The 12,803-nt window shown below is 46.3% G+C and overlaps 1 protein-coding gene across 1 annotated transcript in view; it reads right to left on the reverse strand.

Annotated features, from left to right (window-relative positions):
* The window catches only part of TRPC4AP (transient receptor potential cation channel, subfamily C, member 4 associated protein), a 46,968-nt gene that overhangs the window by 2,750 nt on the left and 31,415 nt on the right, over positions 1-12,803 (reverse strand). Inside the window, exons 10-18 of the mRNA XM_014941259.1 lie at positions 12,582-12,713; positions 11,840-11,898; positions 8,125-8,226; positions 5,531-5,614; positions 5,132-5,222; positions 4,650-4,790; positions 2,992-3,100; positions 2,677-2,789; positions 1,846-2,052 (exon numbers count right to left, since the gene is read on the reverse strand). Coding sequence (XP_014796745.1) covers positions 1,846-2,052; positions 2,677-2,789; positions 2,992-3,100; positions 4,650-4,790; positions 5,132-5,222; positions 5,531-5,614; positions 8,125-8,226; positions 11,840-11,898; positions 12,582-12,713 — 1,038 coding nt within the window. The remainder of the gene's footprint in view (positions 1-1,845; positions 2,053-2,676; positions 2,790-2,991; positions 3,101-4,649; positions 4,791-5,131; positions 5,223-5,530; positions 5,615-8,124; positions 8,227-11,839; positions 11,899-12,581; positions 12,714-12,803) is intronic.

The raw sequence follows: 12,803 nt of genomic DNA on the forward strand, positions 1-12,803 counted from the left end.
AGGGTTTGACACTGAAAGAGGGGAGATTGAGATGAGATGTGGGGAAGAACTTGTTTGCTGTGAGGGTGGTGAGAGCCTGGCCCAGGTTGCCCAGAGAAGCTGTGGCTGCCCCATCCCTGGAGGGGTTCAAGGGCAGGTTGGAGGGGGCTTTGAGCAACCTGGTGTGGTGGGAGGTGTCCCTGCCCAGGGCACGGGGTAGAACCGGATTATGTTTAAGGCCCCTTCCAACCCAAACCATTCTACGATTCTATACTGAACCCACTGCACATCTTACAACCAGCCTCCCACAGCAGGTGGGGCTACCAGCACCTGTGGCAACTATAGCCCTAAGAGCAGCACAGGGTGACCACCAGGACTGCCCATGACCAGGACACACACACAAGCCCAGACTTCTCCAGGACATCATGGTGCTGCAGATCAAGCCAACGCTGGCAGTAGCTCCTACCTGTAGGGAAGGCACAAGGACAATACACCCTCCCTGCTTGCATCCCTCCTGCATCATTCTCTGAAGGTCAGAAGGCCTCTCTGGTGGCCCTTCACCACATCATCGATCACACAAAGACTTACACACTGGACAACTAACTACTTCCACCCCACGGGTGGCCCAAGACACAAGCAGCACCGCAGCATTCATGCACAGCTCAATGTGGCCCCAAAATGCCCCAATAGCAGAGAGCACTGGTCTTGGCTGCCTCTCCCCATGGTCAGACCTGCAGGCCACACGTCATCGGGCTGCCCCCAGGGTCTCAGCCCAGCGGGGACCCAAACCTACTGCCCCAAATAAGGCTGAGAGAAAAGTGTGACACCTCTGCACCGTTCGCTGCAGCTTCTCCTTCCCACGTGGGTTCCCCCCGTCGCACTTCTCCTTTCTGGGGAACTGAAGCTCTTCATTTTAACTACCTCCAAGACCTAATCCTGCCCCTCTTTAGGTATCTCATCTATAGGAGACTGCCTCTACCATGCTTATGTCACAGCTGTGGGGACACGCGCCTCAGAAAAGGGCTTTTCCCTGAACATGTTAAGAATCTGTTAAAGCAGCAACCAAAAGCACTGAAAAATCAAGGAAGAAACCTCTGCAACCTCACTTGAGCCTTCCAGGGCATATACAAGGGAGTCATCTTCTCATCACAGCTCATTTCTTCCTCTTCTCAGTGCCCAAGCTCTGGAATGGAAGCTTGTGGGCTGTTTTCCACAGGGTAGCTGCCTGGTCTTCTACCAGCTACTCCAGATACTTCTCCTGCAGCGTTTCACGGATTCACAGATTTGACAGAGTTGGAGGGGACCTCTAGAGATCATCCAGCCCAACTCCCCTGCTAAAGCAGGGTTGCCCTGAGCACATCACTCAGGAGCATCCAGGTGGGGCTTGAAGATCTCCAGAGAAGGGGACTCCACACCCTCCCTGGGCAGCCCGTTCCAGGGCTCTGCCACCCTCACCAGAAGGAAGTTTTTCCTCATATTTGAGTGGAACTTCCCATGTTCCAGCTTGTGCCTGTTTGCCAGGCCAAGGAGAGAGGGACAATCTGGTTAAGGTGCCAACCAGCCTGGCAGCTGGATTCTGTCCTGTCTCCACACCCTCACACAGAGCTGGCCATCCCAAACCTGCTCAGCACTGCCATGTCTCACTTCAGGGTGCCAGAGCCAAGACCTAAGGTATTATTTGCAGGAAGACCCAGCACCAGCTTTGTGGCCATCTGAGTGCTCACTGAAGGGACCTGGCTGGGTAAGAGGGTGTGAGAAGCACTACAGAAAGTCACACTGCAGGCAGAACTCACTCTCTCTTTTCCCTTCACAACCTCTCACTTCCCATTTTTACTCCATTCTTGCTACAGTAAGAGGTTTACATACATTTTCTAAGCAGGTGCTGTCTTTGTCCTTGTTGAGGTAATGCTGCTGCCAGAATCGCAGGAGACTGTGGAAGTTGTTCAGGATGAAGCCCGGGTATTTTTCTGTATATTCCATCTGTTGCAAAGTGCGCAGATAAAAAGGGAGCTTTTCTTTCCTTCGGGCCAGCATTAGGATAACTAAACTTGTGTTCAAACAACTGACGTTTTCCTAAAAAGGCAAAAATGACACAGGAGGTCAAACAACAAAAAAAAAAAAAAAAAAGAGACACATTGGTTGTACACATCCCTACAAAACCCGCTCGTGGTACGCATGCAGGTAACGTGTATCAAGAAAGAAGGGACAAAGGTGTCCTCAAGAGAAGCCAGGTTCCTCCCCACTCCCAGCCCAGTTCATCACTACACACCATCAGCAAGTGAACTGCAAAGTTACTGTCAGGTCCTTACCTGTGTAAGTGTCTGTACGTGAATAATATTAATGAGACGGAAAAGAAAGGACATTCTCATGGACATCTGGGACATGTAGGATAACAGGCGGCACTCTGACAGGACTTCTGCAACTGCACCAAGAGGAAAAAGACAATCATCAGCTGCTTAAAGTTCAGACACATTGATCCAAGCAACACGGCATTACAGCTGGTGCTCAGGCTATAGCAACAAACCTGTTGTACACATCCCTACAAAACCCGCTCGTGGTACGCATGCAGGTAACGTGTATCAAGAAAGAAGGGACAAAGGTGTCCTCAAGAGAAGCCAGGTTCCTCCCCACTCCCAGCCCAGTTCATCACTACACACCATCAGCAAGTGAACTGCAAAGTTACTGTCAGGTCCTTACCTGTGTAAGTGTCTGTACGTGAATAATATTAATGAGACGGAAAAGAAAGGACATTCTCATGGACATCTGGGACATGTAGGATAACAGGCGGCACTCTGACAGGACTTCTGCAACTGCACCAAGAGGAAAAAGACAATCATCAGCTGCTTAAAGTTCAGACACATTGATCCAAGCAACACGGCATTACAGCTGGTGCTCAGCTCCACAAATGCAAACTGCAGGGGGGCATTTTTCTGTTTCAAACCAGAATTTACAAGGCCCAAACTTAAAATAGCCATTATCACAAATACACCCACCCCGTTTCTCATTCTTTACCTTTAGCATCAGACTGATTCTCAAATCGGTCCAGGGACAGCGTAATGCAGCGAACAAGCATGTTGGAGTCAACCAAGGAACTGTTGATCTGATTTAAAAATACCTGGAACTAAAGAGAAATACTTTTTAGCATTGCATTAAAAAACAAACAAACAAAAAATGATTCATCCTACACGAACCCTCGTGGCTGAGGTCTGACTGAACAGCTTTTCCTACTCTTTTCAGAACGTGCTTCACCAACGTAAGGCTTCACAGACAATCGTGATTTCCCCTTCTCTTCAGAAACAAGAGTTAGGTTCTGAACACCAAAATACTCAGGGTCATTCCCTCTTTGTTCTCTCTAACAGGAGTAAGAGGAGACACACACTCCTGGACTGCTCCATCCAGCCCAAGACAATACCAACACTGTACAAACATCCCTACAGCAAGTACTGTAAAAACACTATGAAGAGAAACACACCAAAGTCCTGGCACCACTGAAATCTCTTTTGAAGCAGTGTCACTTCAATGAGACCAAGATTTCCAACACTATTTGTGTTGAAAGCGGGAGCTGAGACAGCGTGGCTGCTGGCCTCTCCAGTTCCTCCAGATCCGTGTTTTCCTGCACTTATTTTGTACAGCAGAGAGAGCTGGGGAGGAATACAGTCAGGGATTCATACAGAATAGAATTAAAAATTTATAAATCAATAAATAGGAAGCACATGGAAAGTATAAATACAGATACTCCAAAATGTGTGAATTCGTTTACAAGAAAACAACCTGAAATTAAATATGTCTTTCTTTTAAATACATCTCTGCTTCTATTCTCCAAGGTCTGCCAGAGCTAACAGCAACCAGAGAAAAATTACAGTAACATAAGCAAGAGCATGAGGTCCCTCAGAACCTCCCCAACAGCTGATGCTATAGACACAAAGTGCACAAAAACCCTAAAACCACTCTGCACAGAGAGATGCCCATTCTTGATCTACACACGCAATTAAGTTTCATAGGTAATTACATCAGCCATGACTTCTGAAAGTGTCCGAGTTCAAATAACATCAAACATTAGGTATGTCACTGGAACAGGTTGCCCAGAGAAGCTGTGGCTGCCCCATCCCTAGAGGGGTTCAAGGCCAGGCTGGATGGGGCTTGGAGCAACCTGGTCTGGTGGGAGGTGTCCCTGCCCAGGGCAGGGGGTTGGAACTTGATGTTCTTTAAGGTCCCTTCCAACCCAAACCCTTCTATGACTCCATGTCTTTTTGCAGTACCTAATACTAATGAATATTTTAAGTCATCTCCATGAAGAAAACCCCCTCCAGGCTAAAGATTTTTTTGGACCCTATCTCAATGTCCACAACTATCAGCTTGACCCAAACACTAATGACTTCACAGAAAACATTCTACCATCTTTGAGCCCTGACCGGATCATGTAACAGGGCAGTGTTTTTGTAAACAGCTCAGCATTTGCTGACTCAGAACAGCTGGGAGAGCTTCTGGAAAGACCAGTGTCTGCAGCAACAAACACGCTTGTGATCTGGCAGCTCACACCTCCATGTTCACTGTGCACCAAACTCAACTATCCCACCAAAACCAACCAACGAACCTGAGTTTTAGGGCTACCTTTGGTTAGAAGGGCACAAAATTTGACCCACTGGGGGCAGCTTTTTACAAATATTTACCTTCTCATCAGTGTTGATGTACTTGTTGAACCTCTTGAACGCATCAATATTGAATTTCATCAGTTCTCCCAGAAGGTCAAAGTAACTCTGGAGCACATCTCGTGATTTGCACTCGCTGTCAACGATGCAGTAGAGAATATGCTGGTATGGGAGGAAAACACATTATTGCCACAGTTTAGGCCAAGCCAGCAGGTCAGCATAGACTCTGATTTAATCACTATTTAAACATTTATCTGCAGGTTTAGTTCTTAGATGACAAAACAATTTGAGACTTCTGTTAAATTAACTCCCCAGTGATGCAGGTTACGGAAGCGGCCACCCCATGCTGGGTGCTACAAGCAGAATCCACAAATACTTTTCAAAAATTGCCCAGTGAATATTTAACACTACATTTTTGCCCCTTTTAGAATTCATTACAGATTAATCCTTCTTGGTTGCTATGGAGATACGTTACAGAGGAAGCTTGGCATGTACTTCATTACCTCCAGGAGTCCTCTCTTCAGCAGGAACATCTGGTCTGCATAGGAGGTGGTGCCTCGCAGGAAACTTTCAACTGCCCTTGCTTGCCAAAACCTGAGAGATAGAAGAAATGAGGTCTTAATTTTGGAGCCAGAGAAGTATTTTATCACAACTACAGGTTAAAATCAAATTTCCTTCTGAAGCTGGATTCAGAGCTGTTGATCCTGCATAAAATCACTGCCCCTACCGGGTATGAGGCTCAACGCAAGCTTTGGCATCTCCCCCACCTGCACTGCCCTTGTAGCCAGATCTTTTCATAGCTTAGAATTTTCAAGCATTTCCAACTGCTGTAAACTGTATAAAACCAAACTGACTTCCCGATCAACTCAAACCAGCACGTTCCAGTGCAAAGGTAAACCCACCTGAAGGAGGATTCAGCTGGTTCCTTCTTCATGACCTGAAGCAGTCTAGTCAACAAACCTCTTTTCCCATCACACACAAGACTCCTAAAGGAGGAGAAGAAATTACAGTGTGAGTAGAAGGCCTAGGAACTGCCATGCCTTGTAGAACACTGAATCCAGTCTCTTCTCCAGAGCTTTTAATGATCAAAATCCCAGTATTGAATGCACAGGAGCAGTTCTCCTCACCGCCTTTCATAAACATCTGCAATAACTGCGGCATGACTTCCAAAGAAACCCTAAGGCAAAATTATTCATTTCCTCTCACAATTTTAATGATTTCAGAAAAAACCAACTCGCACCTTGTAGGAACTAAGAGATTAGAAAAAAACCCCAACCATATACCAAATTTGAGTTATGGAATGAAAGAAAAACATATCTTTTTTGCTCCACAAATGCAAAGGAAGCACTAAGTTCCATTTAGGAGGCAGAGCAGCACGGAAACCAACATGGTACATGAGGCAGCCACCTTCTGCATGTACTAGTCAAAGCAGAGAGGCTGCAGAACTGCAACACCACCTGGATTAAGTAGCATCTTCAGCAGAGTATCTACCTACAGTAAGCCTGTGCAGAAGCAAGGCCCTGAGTTCCTCACGTATCAAGAAAAGCAACATGGAACCAAAATGTTAAGGCTGGAAAAGAAACCACTTTTAAGCCAGAAAGTGAGCAATGCTGCCTGTCTGGCTACACAGACCTTTGCTGGGCACTCAGTAGCCACTGACAAAGCCCTTGCTGGAAGCGGTCTTCTCACAGCACGACAGACTGTTCCACTGACACTCCAGAGAGATGGGAAGAAGCGGTCTTCTCACAGCACAACAGACTGTTCCACTGACACTCCAGAGAGATGGGAAACTTTGCAGGTTGCAAGCTGCGTACACCCTTCAAATCTTTGAACTGTCGAGTTTGGAAGGGACCTTTCAGATCATCTAGTCCAACCATTACCTAACTCTGATAAAAAAACCCATCACTAAGCACCCCGTCAACCCATCTTTTGAAGACCTCCAGGGATGGTGCCTCAACCACTGCCCTGGGCAGCCCATTCCAAGGCTTAGCAACCCTTTCAGTGTAAATATTTTTCCTAATATCCAATCTGAACCTCCCCTGGCACAACTTGAGACAGTTTCCTCTTGTCCTATGGCCTGTTCCTTGGGAGAAGAGAACAACTGCCCCCGGCTACACCCTCCTTTCAGGGAGTTGGAGAGAGCCAGAAGGCCTCCCCTCAGCCTCCTCTTCTCCAGGCTGAATAACCCCAGCTCCCTCAGCCTCTCCTCACAAGACTTGTGCTCCAGACCCCTCACCAGCTCCGTTGCCCTTCTCTGGACCCGCTCCAGCACCTCAATGCTTTTTTTGTGGTAAAGGGGCCCAAAACTGGACACAGCACTCGAGGTGGGGCCTCACCAGTGCCCAGGACAGGGGGACAATCACCTCCCGAGTCCTGCTCACCATGCTGTTCCTGACACAGGCCAGGATGCTGTTGGCTCTCTTGGCCACCTGGGCACACTGGTGGCTAATGTCTTGATCCGCTTCCTTTCACTGTGCTCCTAACAGGGGGAATTTTTGCCCCTAAATAACTTTTTGAACAAAACCAGGAAGGTGCCTGTGCTTAGAAGGAAAGGATCCGAGTAACACAGACACCATTTCTTCTGAATTAGACACAGTATTATGATAATAATTATTATTTAGAAATCCTCTTGGAGAATTCCCTGCTGAAGCGAGGTAAATCTGCTCTGTGCAGACCAAGTCCCTGCTGATACTCTGGGAGCATTCCGAAAACTTAATTCCACAAACAGTGTTTCACCTTGGGAGGTTTGTACTTCAGACCTCTGTATTAAAGAGCTTATTAAATCAAAATAGTCAATCTGACAGATACTCAAATATAACACTAGAGATTCCTTAAGTGGTTTACCAAGTTAATCTAATTTAGCTTATTCTAGTTATTAGCTGTTCTTAAAATAAAGACCCTGAGCAGACCCACTTAGATGTGGTCATGCAGATGCAAATGGACATTATGTGTGTGCAAACTGCTCCTGAATCTCAAAACTAAGGTTTATTAGTAGCAGCAATTATTACAGGGATCCCAGTTTACTCTCCAGGTGTGCAATGGCTGTTGTGAGAACAGCCAGACAAACAGGCAGACCCAGCACATCGTAATGAAGTTCAGGTTGTGAACAAAAAACCCCATTTTTGGCTGCCTTTGTTTTTAAAGTGCCTTACTCTGAGCACAGACCCACTTTAGATTTGCTAATGGCCATGACCATCCTACTAACCTAGACACTCCCTACTGAAACATGTCATGGAAATTAAAGTGAGGTGGACAGAGGGACCTAAAATAAAAGAAGTGACAACAAACCTCCACTTTAAGTGCTTGCAAAACGCTAGAAGCTGCTGACCTAATACCTAAGACCTAATAGCAGCCTTCCAGTACCTGAAAGGAGCCTACAGGAAGGCTGGGGAGAACCTGTTTAGAAAGGCCTGCAGTGACAGGACGAGGGGCAATGGCTTCAAGCTGGAGGGGAACAGATTTAGACTACTAGAAGCTGCTGAATTTGAACACTCACCTGTCCGTGTTGACAACTGCATCGACTTCAGGGATGTTGGCTTTATGGGAGATCGCACTCAGCTCATTCAGCTCTTGGCTGTTCAAAAGGAGATACTTGTTCCTAAAGCAAGACAGTTGGGGAGTAGGAGAGAAAAAGATGATGAATTCAAGAGGCAGGTGAACATGCAACTCCACGAAGAGTAAAGCTACTAGGACCAGGCAACCAGCTTTCACCTCTGGCTTCACACTCCCCTCCACCAAAGCAACTCCCAAACCGGGCCAACCACCTGCTGGTTTATAAACCTCCTCCAAAATTTGCCAAATTCAAGTTTCAACACTGATTTGCTCTGAGACACTGGCTCTTTGCTGACCTGTTCAGGATCTTATGGCTTGTTTTTTGAGTATTTCCTTCCAGATGACATTCATTTTTTAAAATCTCAGCAACGCTTTGCTGAATTTCAGCAGATTTTAAAGCAATTTTTTTCAGAGTTTCCTACAGTCTTTCTCTGCCATATAGTGACTGTGCTCCTTACTAGCAGTATGCCTCAATTAGAAAGCAGAAACTGCAAAAAATACTCAATCATCCTGGTGTTTTATTACTCTGAGCAAAACGTTTAGTCTGGAAATATTTAAAACATTCATGAAGTGAATAAAAATAAACCTGGAATGGATATAAACCCACAGAATTTGCATTAAATGCTTTGTTTGAGTACTGAGCTTTGCAAAAATTTATCTATGAAATAAAATAAATGCAGAACAAGTCTGATAAAGTAGAAATGCAGTCCAGAGGCTCTGTGTGACAGATTCCCTGCCCAATGTCAGTGCACTCCCTCGGAGCCCTCCTGCTTCAGAGTGCTCAGAACCAGACAGCAAGGATTTATTTCCAGGGAACCTTTGGGAACGTGGCACGCTGTGGGGAGGGGTGCAGAGACAACCCAGGCATCAAAACACGGCAACTACACAGAGGATAAATTTTTAGAGAAGAAAGGTGACGGGCACGCCGTCTTGTTTCAAACACTGTAACCCTGATTAGTGCCACTGAGGCTGTTGGGTGAAGCTGCTTTTGATCTGGATTTCTGGAATGAAAACACAGCAAGGATTTATTTGCAGGGAACCTTTGGGAACGTGGCACGCTGTGGGGAGGGGTGCAGAGACAACCCAGGCATCAAAACACGGCAACTACACAGAGGATAAATTTTTAGAGAAGAAAGGTGACGGGCACGCCGTCTTGTTTCAAACACTGTAACCCTGATTAGTGCCACTGAGGCTGTTGGGTGAAGCTGCTTTTGATCTGGATTTCTGGAATGAAAACACAGCCTCTCTCCACACACCAAACAGTTCTGCAAGTTTGGTTTATACACAGTTTTACCGAAGTTAATATTAGTACATAAATACTTGCTCTCAGCCTGTCCTCGGCTAACTCAGCTTATCTGTGATTTCATAGAAAGTTCATGGAACTATTTGTTTAAAAGCCCTAACCAGATTCCACACGTTCCACTTGGTCAAATGCTATAGCTGAAAGCTGTTTTCTGTTTAAAGGAGCCCGAGATCTTTGCAGTAAATTACTTAAGTATCATCTAAAGAGACTTTATTGGAAAACCTGGAGTGATTTCTGGGCAAACAGTGTCTTTCATGGAGGATTTAGAATAGGTCAGCCTCTCCTTAATTTTACAATACGTCCAGCAGCTCCCCATTCTTAAAGCTAATCCTTCCCAGTCAAAAAGGATGGTATTTTCACTATGTGTATCTCACAGTAGAAGATAAAACCTCCACAAAAATATCACCCCAGCTGTAGATAAGACCAGCAAGGCACCAAGTGAAGGCATATACATATTTAGTGGAATATGCCTCAAGTGCAGATGTTTGCAAAGAACAGAAAACCACCTTGCAGGGCTGAATGAGAGCAACAGGACATTTGACAGAATGCAAGGTGTGATTCTGTAAGTCAGAATAGAGCAACAAGTACGTCTGTACCAGCAGAGGTGGTGTGATTCTTGAGTAAAAGAATAAATAAATCAATCAATCTGCATCACCCCTCAACTACTCCAGCAGACTCAAGCTTCGTAAGTATGTCTTCTGAAGGCAAACAGAAGCTTTCTGCCCATTTCCAACCTAGGTTGCCAATGGCTAGCTGACAGATAATTGTTTCCTCATCCAGTTTAATCAGGTCTTCTCCATTGCTGGCATTTAGACAGCAATCACGTCCTCTCAGCCTTTGTAAAAGGGCAAAAGGGTATGGATTAACCCATCCAGAGGTACGCTGTCTTTCACCCTCATCTTCCAACAGCCTTTGTTTCATCCTTGTTCCACTCTGAATTACACCTAAGCAGGTCCCTGCAGGGTACACACTCAGGGAGGCGACAGATAAACGGCATCATGAAAGCTGCCTCCTTATTATTATTACCAGTATTATTTAACATCTTTGTTGGTGACATGGACAGTGGGATAGAGTGCACCCTCAGCACGGTGGTGCAGTTGACACGCTGGAGGGAAGGGATGCCATCCAGAGGGACCTGGACAGGCTGGAGAGGTGGGCTCATGCAAATTGCATGAAGTTCAACCAAGCCAAGTGCAAGGTCCTGCACCTGGGACATGGCAATCCCAGGCACAAATACAGGTTGGGCGGAGAATGGCTGGAGAGCAGCCCTGAAGAGAAGGACTTGGGTGTGTTGGTAGATGAGAAGCTCAACATGAGCCGGCAACGTGCACTGGCAGCCCAGAGAGCCAACCGTGTCCTGGGCTGCATCAGGAGAAGTGTGGCCAGCAGGTCCCGGGAGGTGATTCTGCCCCTCTACTCTGCACTCGTGAGACCCCACCTGGAGCTCTGTGTCCAGCTCTGGAGTCCTCAACACAGAAAGGACATGGACCAGCTGGAACAGGTGCAGCGGAGGGCCACGAGGATGATCAGAGGGCTGGAGCACCTCTCCTATGAAGACAGGCTGAGGGAGCTGGGGGTGTTCAGCCTGGAGAAGAGAAGGCTCCGGGGAGACCTTATAACGGCCTTTCAGTACCTGAAAGGAGCCTACAGAAGAGCTGGAGAGGGACTCTTTACAAAGAAGAGTAGCAACAGGACAAGGGGCAATGGTTTTAAGCTGGTGGAGGGGAGATTTAGGTTAGATACTAGGAAGAAATTCTTTACAGTGAGGGTGGTGAGGCACTGGAACAGGTTGCCCAGGGAGGTCGTGGATGCCCCATCCCTGGAGGTGTTCAAGGCCAGGCTGGATGGCTATTTGAGCAACCTGCTCTGGTGGGAGGTGTCCCTGCCCATGGCAGGGGGGTTGGAACTAGATGATCTTTAAGGTCCCTTCCAACCCAAACCATTCTATGATTCTATTTCTTCAGCCAGAAAGTGTTGACTCATCACATAAATGCTTCAGTTCCTTTCAACATGAAGCAAAACGGGCTATTTTTAATCATCAACAGACACCCTCAAGTAAGACATGCCCATTGTAGACAGCATGTCCGTAGCTTTTTCACAGCAGGAGCTGAAAGGCACGTGAACATCTGAATGGAGTTTAAGCACAATGTCCCATTCACACGGAGCCTGAGCTGTGGGGAGCACGTCTGTAGCTTTTTCACAGCAGGAGCTGAAAGGCACGTGAACATCTGAATGGAGTTTAAGCACAATGTCCCATTCACACGGAGCCTGAGCTGTGCCTGGGGACACCCGCCGGGATCGGCCACCAGGCAAACAACACCGCGAGCCACAAGCTCCCCCAGCTTTTCATACTCACTCGTGGTGATCACTAAAGCTCTGGAGAAGCCGCAAGAACTGTATCTTTAAAGTAATGTCCTAAATAAGAGAGGAGAAAGGTCAAAAAAAAATTTGTTTTAGTATTTTTGGGTATCATTAGCGACCAAGCGGAGACAAGACAAAACCAGCTGAACTGAAAACCCATCCAAATCAAAGCCCTTTGGACAGCAGAGCCAGTGATTTGCATAAATGGAGAAGGCTGCACTTTGCAGGCTCCCCAAAATAGAACAGAACTGGAGACAGCCTCCAAGCCTATGCGTGTAATGGTTAGTATTTACCTCTCACTGCAAAGGGCAAAAGAGCTCATCACTATTGACTGATTTAGAACATCCAGGTTTGCAGAAAAATAACAAAACCAACAAAAACCACCCAAAAAAACCCAACAAAAAAACCACTCCCCCCCAAAAAACCTGACAGCAATCTATTTCTTGTTCTGTGCCTCTCCTTGCTAGACCCAGTAGCTCTCATTTCCTTAAGTTTTGGTCATCTTCTACCTTTAGCCTCAAGGGATCCCAGAATTTACCCCCTTTCCTAGTTCTCAAAGAAGGGAGAGGCTAAATTGCCAGCATGAGGCAAAGACTTAAGTGAAAATAACAATTCACGAAACCCCGAATGCCATCACATCTCAACTCATTTATTGTACATGCACCCAGTCACTCCACACAACTACTCAGAATTATAGGATAACATAAAAATCCAACACAGAATTTAAAGTTACTCACTGGGCTACAATCACAATTTTGATTGTGTCCATGCAGAACCAGGACCGACGCCGAATGCTTTCTCCAGATCAGTTTGTCAAACAAGTTATTGAGGCCAGGAATCAGTTTGAACTCTGCTATCATTTTATGGACCTGGAAAACAAAGAAAAGTACATATTCATCTGCTGCAGCTTCAAATATGGATATAACGTTAGTTCGGTCTAAACTTCTAAATCTCTTTAT

The sequence above is a fragment of the Calidris pugnax genome, unplaced genomic scaffold (assembly GCF_001431845.1).
Source record: "Calidris pugnax isolate Ruff unplaced genomic scaffold, ASM143184v1 scaffold55, whole genome shotgun sequence".
Classification (NCBI taxonomy): Eukaryota; Metazoa; Chordata; class Aves; order Charadriiformes; family Scolopacidae; genus Calidris; species Calidris pugnax.